The sequence below is a fragment of the Lepidochelys olivacea genome, assembly GCF_965140295.1.
Source record: "Lepidochelys olivacea isolate rLepOli2 genome assembly, chromosome: 14".
In the NCBI taxonomy this organism is placed as follows: domain Eukaryota; kingdom Metazoa; phylum Chordata; order Testudines; family Cheloniidae; genus Lepidochelys; species Lepidochelys olivacea.
Window position 1 is genome coordinate 31,600,063 of NC_140424.1, and position 21,230 is coordinate 31,621,292.

At 48.8% G+C, this 21,230-nt stretch overlaps 2 protein-coding genes across 3 annotated transcripts; both read right to left on the bottom strand.

The window, feature by feature from the left end:
- Positions 1 to 291: 291 nt before the first annotated feature.
- On the bottom strand, positions 292 to 11,953 carry LOC311530346 (uncharacterized protein). Its single transcript, XM_084646827.1, has 3 exons — positions 11,860 to 11,953; positions 9,565 to 9,678; positions 292 to 2,280 (listed from the first exon to the last, which is right to left on the bottom strand). The coding sequence occupies exons 2-3, from the start codon at positions 9,641 to 9,643 to the stop codon at positions 1,103 to 1,105; spliced, it is 1,257 nt and encodes a 418-aa protein (XP_084502953.1). The 5' UTR covers positions 9,644 to 9,678; positions 11,860 to 11,953; the 3' UTR covers positions 292 to 1,102.
- Positions 11,954 to 14,582: 2,629 nt separating this feature from the next.
- On the bottom strand, positions 14,583 to 19,517 carry LOC311530353 (uncharacterized protein). Of its 2 annotated transcripts, none has more exons than XM_084646857.1 (3): positions 18,248 to 19,517; positions 15,747 to 16,587; positions 14,583 to 15,176 (listed from the first exon to the last, which is right to left on the bottom strand). In XM_084646857.1, the coding sequence occupies exons 2-3, from the start codon at positions 16,330 to 16,332 to the stop codon at positions 14,926 to 14,928; spliced, it is 837 nt and encodes a 278-aa protein (XP_084502983.1). In that variant the 5' UTR covers positions 16,333 to 16,587; positions 18,248 to 19,517; the 3' UTR covers positions 14,583 to 14,925. The 2 variants fall into 2 exon arrangements, with proteins under 2 accessions (XP_084502983.1, XP_084502984.1); XM_084646858.1 differs by having other exon boundaries at positions 15,747 to 16,158; positions 16,255 to 19,517.
- Positions 19,518 to 21,230: the final 1,713 nt, after the last annotated feature.

The window sequence follows — 21,230 nt, forward strand, 5'->3', positions numbered from 1 at the left end:
ACCTCTGATGTAATTACAGTCACTAGAGCCTTGGGCAGATACAAAATTTGTATCTGTATCCGATCTGTGGTCTGCAAACATGATCTGCAGATATCAAGCAGATACCAAGTAGATATCCGCAGATTTTCAGGGCTCTGGGTATAAAATTTGGATCCGTATCCATCCGCAAGCATGGTCGATATTCATGGATGCAGATATACACAGATTTGCAGTGCTAGGACAGTGTTATCAACAGACTTTCCCACAGGCCCCAATCTCACCCCATTTTCACTTGTGTTGTAAGACTCAGAGTTTAGGAAACTCAGTTACATTTTATTCCTCTGCATTTCAAGTAAGAAAAAACCACATCATCCCCATTCTGTCCCACATGTCCAGTTCAGGACATTGCAAACCCAAACCACTCCACCAGTGCTCCTGAATGTATCAGTTTTCTTAACTAGAATACGGTTAAGAATAAATCAGAAACTGCAGCAAACAAAAGAAAGATGGTTCTAGATAAAAAGGAAAAGCAAAATAAGAAAGGTAAATGTAAGAGCTTAACAGAGAATATTCAGTTTGCTGAAAGTAATAGTCAAATCCAGTTAATTCAATACAATAATCAACCTGATCGCTATGAGTGAATCTTCTGTTTAGGGAAGCTGAGTTAGTTACCAGTTTTAATAACTCCCCCTATGGTCCAGGAGGTCAGACTTCAAAGATTTGACATCTATATAGCCAGGTTTGGGAGTTTTGCATTAAATCACTCCCTACAGGGTTGAAGAACGCATGAAAACACATGCCTGCATCGATACAAAGTACTATGAACATTCTGCAGATTCATGTGCATGATCTCTCTCAGTATAATGGTCTTTGAAGATATGCCTATGTTCATCATCTGTGTCACAACTCCCAAGCAACTGTGCCCTCCAGAACCATCCTCTCTGGTTCCTATCCTCCCTGCTGCTATCTCTTGACCCCAGGCATACACTGGAGCCAAAGCCCAGATTCTCAAAAGCTATTTATGCTCCTGACGTCTATTGATTTCAACAGAAATTAGGAGCCTCACTACCTTTGAGGAACCGGGTCCAAACACAGCCATTGTTAACGGGAAAAGGCCAGGGTATTATTCACCATGGCTAGGTTGGAGCCAGGCTTTTTTTATACAGAGTTTTCCTCTGGTGTGAGTTCTCTGATGTCGAACAAGGTTTGAACTCCGGGTCATGCTCTTCCCACAGTGGGAGCACTGATAGAGTTTCTCTCCTGTGTGGGTTCTCTGGTGGGCAATAAGGTTTGAGCTCCGACTGAATCCTTTCCCGCACTCGGGGCATTTATAGGGCTTCTCTCCTGTGTGGATTCTCTGATGTGTAATAAGGTCTGAGCTCTGACAGAAGCTTTTCCCACAGTCCAGGCACTTGTAGGGTTTCTCTCCCTTGTGGAACCTCTGATGTCTAATGAGGTGCGACATCTGACTGAAGCTTTTCTCGCAGTCGGGGCATTGGTAAGGTGCCTCTCCAGTGTGGGATCGATGATGTGCAACAAGGTGTGAGATTCTATTGAGGCTTTTCCCACACTCAGAGCATGTGTAGGATTTCTCCCCTGTATGGGTTCTCTGGTGTGTAATAAGGTCTGAGCTCTGACAGAAGCTTTTCCCACACTCCAGACACTTATAAGGCTTCTCTCCTGTGTGGAACCTTTGATGTCTAACAAGGTGAGACATTTGACTGAAGCTTTTCTCACAGTCCGGGCATTTGTAAGGCATCTCTCTACTGTTCACAGTAAGGTGTGAAACCCCCCGGAGGCTTTTCCCAGAGTCGGGACACTTATATGGCTTCTGGCCCGTGTGCGATTTCAGATGATTAATAAGCTGTGAGTTGCGACGGAAGTTTTTCTTGCAGTCGGGGCATTTATAGGGCTTCTCACCAGTGTGGATTCTCTCATGTGTAGTAAGGTGGGATCTCTGACTAAAACTTTTCCCACAGTCCAGACATTTATAGGGTTTTTCTCCTGTATGGATTCTCTCATGGGCAGTAAGGTGTGATCTCCAACTAAAGGCTTTCCCACATTCAGCACACCCATAGGATCTCTCCCCCATGTGGGCTCTGAGCTGGCTCGTGGTTTCATTAAGAACATTGAAACCTCCCTGGTAGGCACTAGATTTTTCCTCTCTCCCCCCTTTGTGGTTTCCCTCCTCCCTCTCTGATATGTGCTGACTCTGCTCAGGACTCTGGGAAACAATTCCTTTGGCTCTTTCTGAAAATGTCCCATTTTGGTCCACTTGCTCAGGATCTTCCGGAGGAGCACCTGTAAGATAATAGGGCAATAAGTAGTAGCCAACACGGGATTTGTCAAGAACAAATCATGCCAAAACAACCTAATTTTTTTTTTGGACAGGGTTACTGGCCTTGTGAATAGGGGGAAAGCAGTAGATGTGATATATCTTGATTTTAGTAAGGCTTTTGACACAGTTCCACGTGATATTTTCATAAGCAAACTAGGGAAATGTGGTCTAGATGAAATTACTATAAGGTGGGTGCATAATTGATTGAAAGATCATATTCAAAGGAGTAGTTATCAATGGCTCACTGTCAAACTGGGGGATGTATCTAGTGGAGTCCTGCATGGATCTGTCCTGGGTGCAGTACTATTCAACATTTTCATTAATGACTTGGATAATGGAATGGAGAGTATGCTTATAAAATTTAGGGATGACACCAAGCTGGGTGGGAGTGGGGGCATGTACTTTGCAGGACAGGTTTAGAATTCAAAATTACCTTAATGAATTGGTCTCAAATCAGCTAGATGAAATTCAGTAAAGACGGGAGTGGAGGGAAATAATCAAATGCACAGATACAAAAATGGGGAATAACTGACTTCAGCGGTACTGCTGCCTAGAGGATCTGGGTGTTATAAGGGAATCACAAATTCAGTACGACCCAACAATGTCATGCAGTTGCAAAAAAAAAAAAAAAAAAAAGGCTAAAATCATTTTGGGGTATATTAACAGGAGTGTCCTAAGACAGACACAGCAAGTAATTGAGCACTGGTAAGGCCTCAGTTGGAGTGTTATGTCCAGTTATTAGGTGCCTCACTTTAAGAAAGATGGCATGGACATAAAAATGCAAATAGGCTTGGAATCGCAGTAACTGTTTGGGCACCTAAAAATTAAATGCCGAGACGCTGAACATCATAATGCCTGACTTACGTGCCTAAGCTCCGAAACAATTCATGGGGAGAGACAGGTGCCTTAGACTGCAGTTGACAAAACCCAGCATGGTAGGTAGGGAGCTAGCTATGCTACCCAAAGTGTGAAGCCTCACCCCTCTCACAGAGATAGGCACTTAAGTCCAGGTTGCAGAGCAGTGCCGGGAACCATCTTTGCAGTTGGGTTCCTATGCCATTTTTGCAAGAGGCAGGTGGAGGGGTGGGAGGAGCTCCTCATAACTTTTAGCCCAGGATCCAGTCCCCCTGCTCCAAGTGACTTTTTAAATTATTTATCCACGGTGCAACAGCTTCCACAAGAGTGAGGGACTATCGCATAGCTCAGTGGTTAGAGCACTCACCTGAGATCTCCTTGCAAATCCCTTCTCTGCTTCAGATGGAAGGGGCCTTGAACCGGGTCTTTCCTATGTCCAAAGTGAATACCCTAAGGCTAAGTACACTGGGCTAAGGTTTTTAGTGAGGTTCTCCTCTCCCCCACCACTGACTGTTTTGTGTAAAGTTGCTTGAGGGGCCTGATCCGGTAGGCGGCCTCTGAGCACGATGACTGGCTCAACACCTGCACACAACTGAGGCAGCTCCATGCCTGTCTTTCCCTGGTTTGTAAGTCACTCTGGGGCTTAGGTGGGAAATAAGTATCCAGATTCTTAGAGGGAGGCAGCAGTGTGCACACCCAGAGGAAGAAACGTAGGTGCGTAAGGAACTTTGCCTGCCAAACGTAGGCACTGAGTGAGTGCGCGGGAGTTTGGTGCATCGCAGTGGAGCGTAATATAAGAATTTAGGTGCCTAAACTCTTTTGGGGTATCCAGGCAGACATGGGCAAATTGGAGAGTCAAGAGGGGAAACACAAAAATGATCAAAGGTTTTAAAAAAAACTTGCCCTGCGAGGAAAGGTTGAAGAGAAAGAGGAAAAACTTGGAGATGGGCCCTGTTAACAGTCGTTAAATACGTTAAGGGCTGTTATAAAGCGGGCCACCTGCTTCGAGCCAGCAGCCTTATAAAAAGGCAGCCAGTTGCAAACTGAGTGAGCAGCGAACAGAGGACAGGCAAAACAGAGGGAGTTTGCCTGCGGGGAGTTCGTTCAGTGTTTTTTGCCTTTCAGGCTCCTGTGAGCAACATCTGAGGAGCCTCTCCAAAGGAAGACATGGAAAGTGAACGGTCAGCTGATGTGACCTGCTCAGAATGTGCCATGTTTGTCTTTCTACCAGAGGACAGAAGTGACTTCGCCTGTATGAAGTGAAAGCTGGTCTGCATACTGGAAGAGAAGGTTAAAGGACTAGAGAACCAAGTATCAACCCTGTGTTGCATCAGAAAAAAAATGAAGGTTTTCTGGATAGAAGTCAGTGTTTAGTTCTGGAAGTACACCATGATGAAGAATCAGAGAGGGCAGTGCAGAACGGGGAACAATATTGGCAGCGTGTGACCTCCAGAGGAAGAAAGAGGAGAAGCTGTGAACCCCCAATACACAGATAGAGATGTGAAACCGTTTTCAGGCTCTCTGCACAGGTACTACTGCGGAGAAGGATTTGGAAGAGCCCTCTGGGGGAAGGAATCAGAAGGAGACCCCATCGGCCGGAAGGCATGGGATGCATTGTCCTAGGGATGGGGGGGTTCCATGATCACCACTCCCAAGAGGAGATGAGTAGTGGTGGTCAAGGACTCCCTCCTAAGAGGAACGGAGTCATCCATCTGCTGACCAGACCAGGAGACTCGAGAAGTATGCTGCTTGCCTGGAGCTAGAATCCAGGATGTGACGGAGCGTTTGTCGAGACTGAACAAGACCTCGGACCGCTACCCCTTCCTACTTCTCCACGTGGGCACCAATGATACTGCCAAGAATGACCTTGAGTGGATCACTGCAGACTACGTGGCTCTGGGAAGAAGGATAAAGGAGTTTGAGGTGCAAGTCGTGTTCTCATCCATCCTCCCTGTTGAAGGAAAAGGCCCAGGTAGGGACTGTCGAATTGTGGAGGTGAATGCATGGTTACACAGGTGGTGTCAGAAAGAGGGCTTTGGATTCTTCAACCATGGGATGCTGTTTCAGGAAGGATTGCTAGGAAGAGATTTGCTAACCTAGTGAGGAGGGCTTTAAACTAGGTTTGCCAGGGGATGGTGACCTAAGCCCAGAGGTAACTGGAAGAGTGGGATACTGGGAGGAAACAAAAGGGAGGAGGGTACAAGATGGGAAGCCTCCTCATTCATACTGAGAAAGTAGGGTAATTGGCTAGTTATCTTAGGTGCATGTACACGAACGCAAGAAGCCTGGGAAACAAGCAGGAAGAACTAGAAGTCCTGGCACAATCAAGGAACTATGATGTGTTTGGAATAACAGAAACTTGGTGGGGCAGTTCACATGACTGGAGCACTGTCATGGATGGGTATAAACTGTTCAGGAAGGACAGGTAGGGGAGGAAAGGTGGAGGAGTTGCACTGAGTCAACAGTGGCCCTTGTTGCCAAGAAGGCCAATGGCATTTTGGGATGTATAAGTAGGGGCATTGCCAGCAGATCGAGGGACGTGATCGTTCCCCTCTATTCGACATTGGTGAGGCCTCATCTGGAGTACTGTGTCCAGTTTTGGGCCCTACACTACAAGAAGGATGTGGAAAAATTGGAAAACGTCCAGCGGAGGGCAACAAAAATGATTAGGGGACTGGAACACATGAGTTATGAGGAGAGGCTGAGGGAACTGGGGATGTTTAGTCTACGGAAGAGAAGACTGAGGGGGGATTTGATAGCTGCTTTCAACTACCTGAAAGGGGGTTCCAAAGAGGATGGTTCTAGACTGTTCTCAGTGGTAGCAGATGACAGAACAAGGAGTAATGGTCTCAAGTTGCAGTGGGGGAAGTTTAGGTTGGATATTAGGAAAAACTTTTTCACTATGAGGGTGGTGAAACACTGGAATGAGTTACCTAGGTAGGTGGTGGAATCTCCTTCCTTAGAAGTTTTTAAGGTCAGGCTTGACAAAGCCCTGGCTGGGATGATTTAATTGGGGATCGGTCCTGCTTTGAGCAGGGGGTTGGACTAGATGACCTCCTGAAGTCCCTTCCAACTCTGATATTCTATGATTGTATGTAAGACAGCGGTATGATTGCTCAGAGCTCCAGTTTGAAACTGGAGAAAAGCCTGTTGAGAGTCTCTGGGTTAAGTTTAGAGGCGAGAGCAACAAGGGTGATGTTGTGGTGGGTGTGTGCTATAGACAAGCGGATCAGAAAGATGACATAGATGAGGCTTTCTTTGGACAACTAACTAAAGTTTCCAGATCACAGGCCCTGGTTCTAATGAGGGACTTCAATCACCCCGACATCTGCCGGGAGAGCAATATAGCAATGCATAGACAATCCAGAAAGTTTTTGGAGAGTGTTGGGGACAACTTCCTGGTACAAGTGCTGGAGGAACAGACTAGGGACTGTGCTCCTCTTGACCTGCTGCTTACAAACAGGGAAGAATTGGTAGGGGAAGTAGAAGTGGGTGGCAACCTAGGCAGCAGTGACCATGAGATGGCTGAGTTCAGGATCCTGACAAAAAGGAAGAAAGGAGAGTAGCAAAATACATACCCTGGACTTCAGAAAAGCAGACTTAGACTTCCTTAGGGAACTGATGGGCAGGATCCCCTGGGAGGCTAATATGAGGGGGAAAGGAGTCCAGGAGAGTTGGCTGTATTTTAAAGAAACCTTATTGAGGACGCAGGAACAAACCATCCCAAAGTGCAGAAAGAATAGCAAATATGGCAGGCGACCAGCTTGGCTTAACAGTGAAATCTTCGGGGAGCTTAAACTCAAAAAGGAAGCTTACAAGAAGTGGATATTTGGACAGATGATTAGAGAGGAGTATAAAAATATTGCTCGAGAATGCAGGGGTGTAATCAGGAAGGCCAAGGCACAATTGGAGTTGCAGCTAGCAAGGGATGTGAAGGGTAACAAGAAGGGTTTCTACAGGTATGTTAGCAACAAGAAGAAGGTCAGGGAAAGTGTGGGACCCTTTCTGAATGGGGGAGGCAACATAGTGACAGATGATGTGGAAAAAGCTGAAGTACTCAATACTTTTTTTGCCTCGGTCTTCACCGACAAGGTCAGGTCCCAGACTGCTGCACTGGGCAATACAGTATGGGGAGGAGGTGAGCAGCCCTCAGTGGTGAAAGAACAGGTTCAGGACTATTTAGAAAAGCTGGACATGCACAAGTCCATGGGTCCGGATCTAATGCATCCAAGGGTGCTGAGGGAGTTGGCTGATGTGATTGCAGAGCCATTGGCCATTATCTTTGAAAACTCGTGGCGATCTGGGGAGGTCCCGGACGATTGGAAAAAGGCAAATATAGTGCCCATATTTAAAAAAGGGAAGAAAGAGAACCCAGTGAATTACAGACTCGCTTCAGTCCCCGGCAAAATCATGGAGCAAGTCCTCAAGGAATCCATTTTGAAGCACTTGGAGGAGAGGAAGGTGATCAGGAACAGTCAACCTGGATTCACCAAGGGCAAGTCATGCCTGACCAACCTGATTGCCTTCTGTGATAAGATAACTGGCACTGTGGATATGGGGAAAGCTGTGGATGCGATATATCTTGACTTTGGCAAAGCTTTTAATATGGTCTCCCACAGTATTCTTGCCAGCAAGTATGGATTGGATGGACTATAAGGTGGATAGAAAGCTCGCTAGATTGTTGGGCTCAACGGCTGGTGATCAACAGCTCCGATATCTAGTTGGCAGCCGGTATCAAGTGGAGTGCCCTAGGAGTCGGTCCTGGGGACGGTTTTGTTCAACATCATTATCAATGATCTGGATGATGGGATTCATTGCACCCTCAGGAATTTTGCAGATGTCACTAAGCTGGGGGGAGAGGTAGATATGCTGGAGGGTAGGGGTAGGGATAGGGTCCAGAGTGACCTAGACAAATTGGAGGATTGGGCCAAAAGAAATCTGATGAGGTTCAACAAGGACAAGTGCAGAGTCCTGCACTTAGGAAGGAAGAATCCCAAGCACCGCTACAGGCTGGAGACCAAGTGTCTAGGCAGCAGTTCTGCAGAAAAGGACCTGGGGAATTACAGTGGATGAGAAGCTAGATAGGAGTCAACAGTGTGCCCTCGTTGCCAAGAAGGCCAATGGCATATTGGGCTGTGTTAGTAGGAGCATTGCCAGCAGATCAAGGAAGTGATTATTTCCCTCTATTCGGCACTGGTGAGGTCACACCTGGAGTACTGCGTCCAGTTTTGGTCCCCCCACTACAGAAGGGATGTGGACAAATTAGAGAGAGTCCAGCGGAGGGCAACAAAAATGATTAGGGGGCTGGGGCACATGGCTTACGAGGAGAGGCAGAGGGAGCTGAGGTTATTTAGTCTACAAAAGAGAAGAGTGAGGGGAGATTTGATAGCAGCCTTCAATTATCTGAAGGGGGGTTCCAAAGAGGATGGAACTAGGCTGTTCTCAGTGGTGGCAGATGACAGAACAAGAAGCAATGGTCTCAAGTTTCAGTGGGGGAGGTCTAGGTTGGATATCAGGAAACACTATTTCACTAGGAGGGTGGTGAAGCCCTGGAATGGGTTATCTAGGGAGGTGGTGGAATCTCCATCCTTAGAGGTTTTTAAGGCTCGGCTTGACAAAGCCCTGGCTGGGATGATTTAGTGGGCGTTGGTCCTGCTTTGAGCAGGGGATTGGACTGGATGACCTCCTGAGGTCTCTTCCAACCCTAATATTCTATGATTGTTCTCCATGTCCAGTGAGGGCAGGATAAGTCATTGGCTTAATCTGCAGCACTGGAGATTAAGGTTAGGTTTTAGGTGAAAGTTTTCAATGATAAGGAACAGGCTTCCAAGGGAGGTAGTGGAATCCCCATCACTGGAGGTTTTTAAGCACAGGTTAGACAAACACCTTTAAGAGATGGTGTAGGTGTACTTGTCCTGCCTCAACATGAGGGGCTGGACTGGAGGATTTCTTGAGGTTCCTTCCAGCCTTGCATTTCTGTGAATTCTCCTTCTTGCTCACTGTCCAATCTCCTGCTGGGACAGAGAGAATCCAGACAGGAGTTGTTCCATGTGCTGGGGGAAAGGGAATGCAGAAAGGGGAAAGGCAAAGGGAGTAACTAATCCAATTAACTGCAGAGCAGATAAAAATAAATAATGAGACAATTCCTCCTTCCAATCACTCCCCAAACCTTCCCCAGAGGACAGAGAACTGGGGATCAATTCTAGCTCCACATCCCATCCACACACTCAGGGGAGTGGGAGGTACCACCAGGTGTGCTGGAAAGCCATGAGTGACAACTGCCACAAGGATCCTGAATGGGATGGGAGGAGGCAGAACTGGGGCTTTGTGGGAATCCCAGCATTTTACTTTACCCACCAATCTTTTCTGACTCAGTTTATCTGGTTCCACACCTGGGCAGCTGTGTTTCAGGATCTCCCTCTCCTCAGAGCCTCGGAGATCCAGCTCCTCCAACTCTTCTCTTCGTTCCATCTGCGAGATCACATTAGGTTTGGAAATTGGACACACTAAGAAAAGAAAACGGGACATCGATATTTGTGGAGTATTCATTACGAGAAGTGTTCCATGATTATTAACGCAGGCCATTTTAACACATGCAAATCTCTGGGCCAGCTCTCCATTGAATCAGAGCTGCAGGCCACTCTGCTAATGGGAGAATTTAACTATCCACATCTCTGCTGGCGACAAATTCTGCCACACATTCACCACGAACATGGTTTCCCAGCCCACCCAGAAGGGGGATGAGTTTGAATTCAAAGTCAGGCATTGTGGGATATGTTGAGGAGGAGGAGGAAGGACTTGTCCATCTACACAGTCAAGGGGGCTAAGGGGAGAGATTTTACAAAGCTACCATGGGGGGAGAAGGAGTGTCCTGGAGGGAAGACAATTAATAAATTAGAAGCAAAAGACAATATATAAATGGCCAAAACATTGACCTGCTTTATAAAGTCTCTCCCATACTTCATCTCCGTGAGCAATCTGCGGACGTAGCACTGGTTCAGACAGTGCTTAGGTTGCTGTAACTTGCGTCGGCCAGGGGGTGTCTTTTTCACATCGCTGAGTGACGTTAAGTGAGATTGACTTATGCAGTAGTTCCAGAGTAACAGCCGTGTTAGTCTGTATTCGCAAAAAGAAAAGGAGGACTTGTGGCACCTTAGAGACTAACCAATTTATTTGAGCATAAGCTTTCGTGAGCTGGCCCACCTTGATTATCATATACATTGTAAGGAGAGTGATCACTTTAGATAAGCAATTGCCAGCAGGAGAGTAGGGTTGGGGGAGGTATTTTTTCATGCTTTGTGTGTATAAAAGATCTTCTACACTTTCCACAGTATGCATCCGATGAAGTGAGCTGTAGCTCATGAAAGCTTATGCTCAAATAAACTGGTTAGTCTCTAAGGTGCCACAAGTACTCCTTTTCTTTATGCAGTAGTGTAGACCTGTGCTAAATCCTTTTAAACCCACCATGTCTGATAGAACCAACATGTCCTTGGGGACATAAAATCATCTCTGTGGATTATCTCCAGGGGAAGGGAGAGCAGTAACGAGGGTAGATTTTTAAATGAAGAAATAACACACACACTTCTCTTTGTAGTGTTAAAAATGGCTATCTGTCTTAATTTGCTACCAGCAGCAGTTACTGATACATAAGGTATTGTAAAAAAAACTGCCAACTGATGCAATTTGCTATCACTAGCAGTTACTGATATTAAACTGCTATCTGCCCTAATCTGCTATTGGAATATGGGTAGTGAATTGTAACCAGTAGCAGTTACTGATACTTAAGGTTGTTCTTATTTGCTAACTTGTCCTAATTTGCTACCTCTCACCTTTCCCCTTCTAGTACAGAAGAAAAAGTTAGAATTAAAAATTCCAAATTAGAAATCACAGTAAAAAAACATAGCAAGTGCAATACTAGAAACCCAGATGTCATTGCTAAAACTACTAGCAAATACTAACATGCATACTTTCATTATTTGTTATTAAAATATAATATAAATAGCACAATGACATGCCTCCCAGCAGCAGATAAGACAAACTGGTTAACTGCTATGAGACTCCATACAGTCAGATACACTGATAAGGGATTCTTTGTTTCTGAAGGGGTGTACGTAAAATATTTCACTGACTCAAGTCTCCTGCAGCACCTCAGCAGGTTATATCAGGAGCTGCAGTGACTGGGCATTGGGATGCCTGCGCCTTTACAAACCCAGCCCTGGGAAGCCCATGTGGAGAGGTGCTGTCCTGTGGGAGGGGAAATAAAGTCCCCCCCCCATCTTTTGCAAGCACTGGTGTCTCAGTCCACCGGGGTAACTGTTACCCCCTGTGCCTCTGCCGGGGTTTTATCCGCTGTTACCCTCTGGCAGCGCCTCACCCCCGGGCATAACTCCGTCTCTCCCCCCCCCCATCTCTGCTTTTGCCCTTCAGCACCTATCCTAACCCTGCCTCCAGCAACTTGACCCTCCTGACCAGTCAATTTCGGGCCCCTCCTCAGACCCTGACCACCCTCCTCCTCCGATTTGCCCATTTTCAACCCCTGTCAAAAGTAGTCCGCAGAATCTGAGACCAAGTAAGGGCAGGGTGAAGGCAGATGCACCCTAAGTAGCACATTAAGACAGAGAGCAGTTTTTCACACTACACATGCCCTGCCCCAAAGAGACAAAAGGGGAGACCCTCCCACTGCCAACCTGAAACTTCCTCCTCCTCCCCCGAATTCTCTGCGTTTAGCTCTTGGAGCAAAGCTCTGGCAGCAGCTGATGGCCAAGCAAAGGCAGGGGCTTCATTACCGTTCGCTCAGATCTGCACTGCACTTCCCTGCCTGGCCCCAGCCCTTTCGCCCGGGTCTCCCCCGTCACCTGCAGGCTCCAGCTCAGGGGCTGGTGTCGGCAGAGCCCGGGGCTGGGTCCAGCCACCGCAGAAAGTCCCCTCCGCCCCACCCCGCTGGGCGCAGAGCGGTGTTAATGCAGGTCTCTCCCCTACACAGACCCGGATAGGGAGCAGCAGTACTGCCGGTGCACAGCGAATGACCGAGGAAGCTCAGCCATTTACATGCTGAGCAGAGAGAGAGCAAGCGAGCACCATCCCGTCCTCTGTTAGCAATAATCAGAGCCCTCTGGTGGCAGGAGATAGCCCCTCGTTTCCCCCACTGTACAGTAGAACCTCACAGTTACCAACACCAGAGCTAGGAACTGACTGGTAACCACACACCTCATTTGGAACTGGAAGTAGGCAATCAAACAGCAACAAACAAACATTGCACCCTCTGCAAGTTGCAGATGACACTAAACCGGGAGGAGTGGTAGATAAGCTGGAAGGCAGGGATAGGATACAGAGGGACCTAGACAAATTAGTGGATTGGGCCAAAAGAAATCTGATGAGGTTCAACAAGGACAAGTGTAGAGTCCTGCACTTAGGACAGAAGAATCCCATGCACCACTACAGACTAGGGACCGAGTGGTGAGGCAGCAGTTCTGCGGAAAAAGACCTAGGGGTTACAGTGGACGAGAAGCTGGATATGAGTCAATAGTGTGCCCTTGTTGCCAGGGCCGGATGAACTTTTTGTGGGCCAAACATATTTGTGGGTCCCCCGGGGAATGATTGTAAAAGGGGCTGGGGGTAAAAGCACAGTGGGGCAGAAGCTAGGGTTGGTCCCTGGAGCAAGGGAGGGGCCAGGGGTAAACTGCAAGCGCAGCAGGGCTGGGGTGGGGGTAAACAAGGTCCCTGCCCCCCACTCCTGCCCACATAGAGCGGGTACTTACCTGGTTCTAGCCCATTCTCTTCGTCTCTCTCTGCACTGAGCTGCCCCTCCTCCAGCAGCATCAGGACCGGTTCTCTTCCAGCCCTCTGGGGTGGGTGCTGGGAGTGGGAGGAGCAGAAGCTAATGTGGTTACTCCTATAACCAGACTTTTAGTTTCCAGTCAGCACTGGTAACAGGACACGCAGGTCATGACCAGGTCATTCTCTTTAGTCCTGCAGTCAGTCCTACTGAACTGTCTTATGATGAGCAGGCAGGCGATACGGATTGCTAGCAGTTGTACTGTACTATCTTCTGCCGGGCAGGCAAGAGATGAGGATGGCTAGCAGTCGTATTGTACTATCTTCTGCCGGGCAGGCAAGAGATGAGGATGGCTAGCAGTCATATTGTACCATCTTCTGCCGAGCAGCCATGAGATGTGGATGGCATGCAGTCCTTCTGCACCGTCTGCTGCCAGCCAAAGATGGTGGGACTGCATAGTGTTGCACGTCTGGGACGATTCCCAGTGGCTGCGAAAACTTTTGCATGCATAAGGGCACTTTCATGGAACTTTGTGACTTGCTTTCCCCTGCCCTGAAGCGCATGAATACCAAGATGAGAGCAGCCCTCACAGTTGAGAAGCGAGTGGCGATAGCCCTGTGGAAGCTTGCAACGCCAGACAGCTATCGGTCAGTTGGGAATCAATTTGGAGTGGGCAAATCTACTGTGGGGGCTGCTGTGATGCAAGTAGCCCACGCAATCAAAGATCTGCTGATATCAAGGGTAGTGACCCTAAGAAATGTGCAGGTCATAGTGGATGGCTTTGCTGCAATGGGATTCCCTAACTGTGGTGGGGCCATAGACGGAACCCATATCCCTATCTTGGCACCGGAGCACCAAGCTGGCGAGTACATAAACCGCAAGGGGTACTTTTCAATAGTGCTGCAAGCTCTGGTGGATCACAAGGGACGTTTCACCAACATCAACGTGGGATGGCCGGGAAAGGTGCATGACGCTCGCACCTTCAGGAACTCTGGTCTGTTTCAAAAGCTGCAGGAAGGGACTTTATTCCCAGACCAGAAAATAACTGTTGGGGATGTTGAAATGCCTATAGGTATCCTTGGGGACCCAGCCTACCCCTTAATGCCATGGCTCATGAAGCCGTACACAGGCAGCCTGGACAGTAGTCAGGAGCTGTTCAACTACAGGCTGAGCAAGTGCAGAATGGTGATAGAATGTGCATTTGGATGTTTAAAGGCGCGCTGGCGCAGTTTACTGACTCGCTTAGACCTCAGCGAAACCAATATTCCCACTGTTATTACTGCTTGCTGTATGCTCCACAATATCTGTGAGAGTAAGGGGGAGACGTTTATGGCGGGGTGGGAGGTTGAGGCAAATCGCCTGCTAGACACCAGGGCGGTTAGAAGAGCACAGGAGGGCGCGGTACGCATCAGAGAAGCTTTGAAAACCAGTTTAATGACTGGCCAGGCTACGGTGTGAAAGTTCTCTTTGTTTCTCCTTGATGAAACCCCCCGCCCCTTGGTTCACTCTACTTCCCTGTAAGCTAATCACCCGCCCCTCCTCCCTTCAATCACCGCTTGCAGAGGCAATAAAGTCATTGTTGCTTCACATTCATGCATTCTTTATTCATTCATCACACAAATAGGGGGATGACTACCAAGGTAGCCCAGGAGGGGTGGTGAAGGAGGGAAGGAAAATGCCACACAGCACTTTAAAAGTTTACAACTTTAAAATTTATTGAATGACAGCCTTCTGATTTTTGGGCAATCCTCTGTGGCGGAGTGGCTGGTTGGCCGGTGGCCCCCCCACCGCGTTCTTGGGCGTCTGGGTGTGGAGGCTATGGAACTTGGGGAGGAGGGTGGTTGGTTACACAGGGGCTGTAGTGGCAGTCTGTAGGCTCCAGCTGCCTTTGCTGCAGCTTAACCATACACTGGAGCATACTGGTTTGGTCCTCCAGCAGCCTCAGCATTGAATCCTGCCTCCTCTCATCACGCTGCCGTCACATTTGAGCTTCAGCCCTGTCTTCAGCCCACCACTTACTGTCTTCGGCTCGCCACCTCTCCTCCCGGTCATTTTGTGCTTTCCTGCACTCTGACATTATTTGCCTCCACACATTCGTCTGTGCTCTGTCAGTGTCGGAGGACAGCATGAGCTCAGAGAACATTTCATCACGAGTGCGTTTTTTTTTCTTTCTAAGCTTCACTAGCCTCTGGGAAGGAGAAGATCCTGTGATCATTGAAACACATGCAGCTGGTGGAGAAAAAAAAAGGACAGCGGTATTTAAAAAGACAAATTTTATAAAACAGTGGCTACACTCTTTCAGGGTAAACCTTGCTGTTAACATTACATACATAGCACATGTGCTTTCGTTACAAGTTCGCATTTTGCCTCCCCCCACCACGTGGCTACCCCCTCAACCCTCCCCCCTCCCCGTGGCTAACAGCGGGGAACATTTCTGTTCAGCCACAGGCAAACAGCCCAGCAGGAACGGGCTCCTGTGAGTGTCCCCTGAAGAAAAACACTCTATTTCAACCAGGTGACCATGAATGATATCTCACTCTCCTGAGGATAACACAAAGAGATAAAGAACGGATGTTGTTTGAACGCCAGCAAACATACACTGCAATGCTTTGTTGTACAATGATTCCCGAGTACGTATTACTGGCCTGGAGTGGTAAAGTGTCCTACCATGAAGGACGCAATAAGGCTGCCCTCCCCAGAAACCTTTTGCAAAGGTTTTGGGAGTACATCCAGGAGAGCCGCGAATGCCAGGGCAAAGTAATCCTTTCACATGTATAGTATTTTAAAAGGTACACTCACCGGAGGTCCCTTCTCCGCCTGCCGGGTCCAGGAGGCAGCCTTGGGTGGGTTCAGGGGGTACTGGCTCCAGGTCCAGGGTGAGAAACAGTTCCTGGCTGTTGGGAAAACCGGTTTCTCCGCTTGCTTGCTGTGAGCTGTCTACAAACTCATCATCATCATCATCATCTTCTTCGTCCCCAAAACCTGCTTCCGTGTTGCCTCCATCTCCATTGAAGGAGTCAAACAACATGGCTGGGGTAATGGTGGCTGAACCCCCTAAAATGGCATGCAGCTCATCACAGAAGCGGCATGTTTGGGGCTCTGACCCGGAGCGGCCGTTCGCCTCTCTGGTTTTCTGGTAGTCTTGCCTCAGCTCCTTAAGTTTCACACGGCACTGCTTCTGGTCTCTGTTATGGCCTCTGTCCTTCATGCCCTGGGAGATTTTGACAAAGGTTTTGGCATTTCGAAAACTGGAACGGAGTTCTGATAGCACGGATTCCTCTCCCCATACAGCGATCGGATCCCGTACCTCCCGTTCGGTCCATGCTGGAGCTCTTTTGCGATTCTGGGACTCCATCATGGTCACCTGTGCTGATGAGCTCTGCATGGTCACCTACAGCTTGCCACGCTGGCCAAACAGGAAATGAGATTCAAAAGTTCGCAGTTCTTTTCCTGTCTACCTGGCCAGAGCATCTGAGTTGAGAGTGCTGTCCAGAGCGGTCACAATGGAGCACTCTGGGATAGCTCCCGGAGGCCAATACCGTCGAATTGTGTCCACAGTACCCCAAATTCAAGCCGGCAAGGCTGATTTAAGCGCTAATCCACTTGTCAGGGGTGGAGTAAGGAAATCGATTTTAAGAGCCTTTAAGGCGAAAAAAAGGGCTTCATCATGTGGACGGGTGCAGGTTTACATCGATTTAATGCTGCTAAATTTGACCTAAAGTCCTAGTGTAGACCAGGGCTAAAAGTGGGAGGGCTAAGCCTTAATGGGGGGTGGGGGAAGCAAGCGGTGGGTGGGCTAGGGAGTGGAGAGGAGCTAGTGGGCAGCGCCATGTCTGCTGTACTGCCCAGGTAGGTTGGAGACTGTGGGGATCAGCTGACACAGTATCCCCAGCACAGGTAACATGACAGCCAGTGGTGGATTTAGAGTCAGTGCGGCCCTGTGCTCAGCTTCATTTTTGGGGCCCCTCCTTGGGACCCAACCAAGAAAAAGAACATTCTCTCTGATCTCCCGCCGCCCCAGTTTTTCATTCTTTTTTTCTTCATCCTCCTCCTTATAAGTAATAGCAAGTAAATGACAATAAAGTGACGTACCTTGATTGTTCTTGATTGTTCTTGTAGTTTAACTTATTTTTCCACAGACCACTTGAAAATCACGGAGGATCTCAATGGACACTTAATGATCTTTCCAAATATTGTAAAAAAAGTTGGCCAGGAGCTAGGCTGAGGGAGGGGGCTCAGGGTTGGGGCAGGAGGTTGGGGTGTGGAGCGCTTACCTGGGGCAGCTCCTGTTTGGTGTGAGGGGTGCAGGTGGGAATGGTGGGCGGGGGGTGCAGGAGCTCCCATTTAGAATCATAGAATCATAGAATATCAGGGTTGGAAGGGACCTCAGGAGGTCATCTAGTCCAACCCCCTGCTCAAAGCAGGTGCTCAGGGTGGGGGTGAGGATGTGTGGGGGGGTGCAGGAGTCAGAGCATGGAGTGTGGGGGGGCTGGGTATGCGTGTGGGGTGAAAGTCAGGGCAGGGGGCTGGGGACGTATGAGGGGGTGCAGGGGCAGGACAGGGGGCTGGTGGTGTGTGAGGGGGGTGCAGGAGTCAGGGCTGGGGAGTTGAGAGGGCGATGCAGGGTTCAGGGTGGGCAGAGGGCTAGGGTTGTGGGGGTGCTCACGGCAGGGGACTGGAGGGAGTATGCCCCGATTCCAGCCCTTTCCCCAAGGCCCCACCCCTGCCTCTTCTCCTCCTCCCCCGCCCCCGGAGCTCCGCTCTTCCCCCTCCCTCCTGCCGGCAAACAGCTGATTGGCAGCAGGGAGGGGGGAGGGGAGAGAACGTAGCACCCTCCGGGGAAGAGGTGGGGGAGAAACTTGGCTGCCAGTAGAGCCTGTCCTGCTGCAGCAGGAGCTCCAGGAGCCGGCAGCACCAAGCTTCTGCCTCCGCAAGAGAGAGCAGTGGGGGCGGGAGGGGGGAGAAGAGCAGACCAGGGCCCCTTTGGACCGTGGGCCCGGCACCATGGTAAATCCGGTACTGCTTGTTGCAAAGAACGGCATTTTGGGCTGTATAAGTAGGAGCATTGCCAGCAGATCGAGGGACGTGATCATTCCCCTCTATTCAGCATTGGTGAGGCCTCATCTGGAGTACTGCGTCCAGTTTTGGATGTGGAAAAATTGGAAAGAGTCCAGGGGAGGGCAACAAAAATGATTAGGGGGCTGAAGCACATGACTTATGAGAAGAGGCTGAGGGAACTGGGATTATTTAGTATGCAGAAGAGAAGAATAACGAGTGATTTGAAAGCTGCTTTCAACTACCTGAAAGGGGGTTCCAAAGATGGATCTAGACTGTTCTCAGTGGTAGCAGATGACAGAACAAGAAGTAATGGTCTCAAATGGCAGTGGAGGAGGTTTAGGTTGGATATTAGGAAAAACTTTTTCACAGGAGGGTGGTGAAGCACTGGAATGGGTTACTTAGAGAGGTGATGGAATCTTCTTCCTTAGGTTTTTAAGGTCAGGCTTGACAAAACCCTGGCTGGGATGATTCAGTTGGGATTGGTCCTGCTTTGAGCAAGGGGTTGGACTAGATGACCTTCTGAGGTCCCTTTCAACCCTGATATTCTATGATTCTATTATGGGTATGTCTACACTACGAAATTAAGTCGATTTTATAGAAGTTGATTTTTAGAAAATCGATTTATACAGTCAATTGTATATGTCCACACTAAGCGCATTAAGTCGGCGGAGTGCGTCCTCACTACCATGGCTAGCATCAACTTACGGAGCAGTGCACTGTGGGTAGCTATCTCACAGTTCCCGTAGTCTCCGCCACCCATTGGAATTCTGGGTTAAGCTCCCAATGCCTGATGGGGCAAAAACATTGTCACTGGTGGTTTTGGGTACATGTCATCAGTCGCCCCTCCCTCCGTGAAAGCAATGGCAGACAATTGTTTCGCGCCTTTTTTCCGTGCAGACGCCATACCATGGCAAGCATGGAGCCCGCTCAGCTCAGCTCACTGTGACCGCTGCTGTTGTGTCCTGGGTGCTGCTGGCAGCAGACAGTGCAGTATGACTACTAACCCTCATCATCCACCGCTTCTGCTGCAACTCTGCTCTCCTGGTGCCATGAATCCACCTCGCAGGTCCTCTCGTCGTTCTTTATAAATATCTATTCTCGTGGCATCCATCATCATCCACCGTTTCCGCTGGAACTCTGTTCTCCTGGTGCCATGAAGCCACCTCGCAGGTCCTCTCGTCATTCTTTATATCTATTCTCGTGGTATCCGTTGTGATCCACCGCTTCCGCTGCAACTCTGCTCTTCTGCTCTCCTGCAGACGCCATACCACGGCAAGCATGGAGCCCGCTCAGCTCACCACTGCTGTTGTGAGCATTGTAAACACCTCGTGCATTATCCTGCAGTATATGCAAAACTGGGCTAAGAGACGCCAGCACGAGGACAATTTTAATGAGGACATGGACACAGACGTTCCTGAAAGCATGGGCTGTGGCAATTGGGACATCATAGAATCATAGAATATCAGGGTTGGAAGGGACCTCAGGAGGTCATCTAGTCCAACCTCCTGCTCAAAGCAGGACCAATCCCCAACTAAATCATCCCAGCCCGGGCTTTGTCAAGCCTGACCTTAAAAACTTCTAAGGAAGGAGATTCCACCACCTCCCGAGGTAACGCATTCCAGTGTTTTACCACCCTCCTAGTGAAAAAGTTTTTCCTAATATCCAACCTAAACCTCCCCCACTGCAACTTGAGACCATTACTCCTTGTTCTGTCATCTGCTACCACTGAGAACAGTCTAGAGCCATCCTCTTTGGAACCCCCTTTCAGGGAGTTGAAAGCAGCTATCAAATCCCCCCTCATTCTTCTCTTCCGCAGACTAAACAATCTCAGTTCCCTCAGCCTCTCCTCATAAGTCATGTGTTCCAGTCCCCTAATCATTTTTGTTGCCCTCTGCTGGACTCTTTCCAGTTTTTCCTCATCCTTCTTGAAGTGTGGTGCCCAAAACTGGACACAGTGCTCCAGATGAGGCCTCACCAATGTCAAATAGAGGGGAACGATCACGTCCTTGATTGCTCGCTATGCCCCTACTTATACATCCCAAAATGCCATTGGCCTTCTTGGCAACAACAGCACACTGTTGACTCATTTCCAGCTTCTCGTCCACGGTAACCCCTAGGTCCTTTTCTGCAGAAGTGCTACCTAGCCATTCGGTTCCTAGTCTGTAGTGGTGAATGGGATTCTTCTGTCCTAAGTGCAGGACTCTGCACTTGTCCTTGTTGAACCTCATCAGATTTCTTTTGGCCCAATCCTCTAATTTGTCTAGGTCCCTCTGTATCCTATCCCTACCCTCCAGCGTATCACCCTGATTCTCATGGGTGACTTTAATTTTCCTGATATCTGCTGGGAGAGCAATACAGCGGTGCATAGACAATCCAGGAAGTTTTTGGAAAGCGTAGGGGACAATTTCCTGGCGCAAGTGCTAGAGGAGCCAACTGGGGGGGGGGTGCTTTTCTTGACCTGCTGCTCACAAACCGGGTAGAATTAGTGGGGGAAGCAAAAGTGGATGGGAATCTGGGAGGCAGTGACCATGAGTTGGTTGAGTTCAGGATCCTGACACAGGGAAGAAAGGTAAGCAGCAGGATATGGACCCTGGACTTCAGGAAAGCAGACTTCGACTCCCTCAGGGAACGGATGGCCAGGATCCCCTGGGGGACTAACTTGAAGGGGAAAGGAGTCCAGGAGAGCTGGCTGTATTTCAAGGAATCCCTGTTGAGGTTACAGGGACAAACCATCCCAATGAGTCGAAAGAATAGTAAATATGGCAGGCGACCAGCTTGGCTTAATGGTGAAATCCTAGCGGATCTTAAACATAAAAAAGAAGCTTACAAGAAGTGGAAGGTTGGACTTATGACCAGGGAAGAGTATAAAAATATTGCTCGGGCATGTAGGAATGATATCAGGAGGGCCAAATCGCACCTGGAGCTGCAGCTAACCAGAGATGTCAAGAGTAACAAGAAGGGTTTCTTCAGGTATGTTGGCAACAAGAAGAAAGCCAAGGAATGTGTGGGCCCCTTACTGAATGAGGGAGGCAACCTAGTGACAGAGGATGTGGAAAAAGCTAATGTACTCAATGCTTTTTTTGCCTCTGTTTTCACTAACAAGGTCAGCTCCCAGACTGCTGCGCTGGGCATCACAAAATGGGGAAGAGATGGCCAGCCCTCTGTGGAGATAGAGGTGGTTAGGGACTATTTACAAAAGCTGGACGTGCACAAGTCCATGGGGCC

What these genes read in the sequence shown, in the direction of transcription:
- LOC311530346 (XM_084646827.1), bottom strand. Translation starts at nt 9,643, where the DNA reads ATGGAACGAAGAGAAGAGTTGGAGGAGCTGGATCTCCGAGGCTCTGAG. An exon ending in CCTGAAACACAGCTGCCCAG is followed by an intron (nt 2,281 to 9,564) that starts GTGTGGAACCAG and finishes ATTATCTTACAG; the next exon opens with GTGCTCCTCCGGAAGATCCT.
- LOC311530353 (XM_084646857.1), bottom strand. Translation starts at nt 16,332, where the DNA reads ATGCAGAGCTCATCAGCACAGGTGACCATGATGGAGTCCCAGAATCGC. An exon ending in AGGCGGAGAAGGGACCTCCG is followed by an intron (nt 15,177 to 15,746) that starts GTGAGTGTACCT and finishes TTTCTCCACCAG; the next exon opens with CTGCATGTGTTTCAATGATC.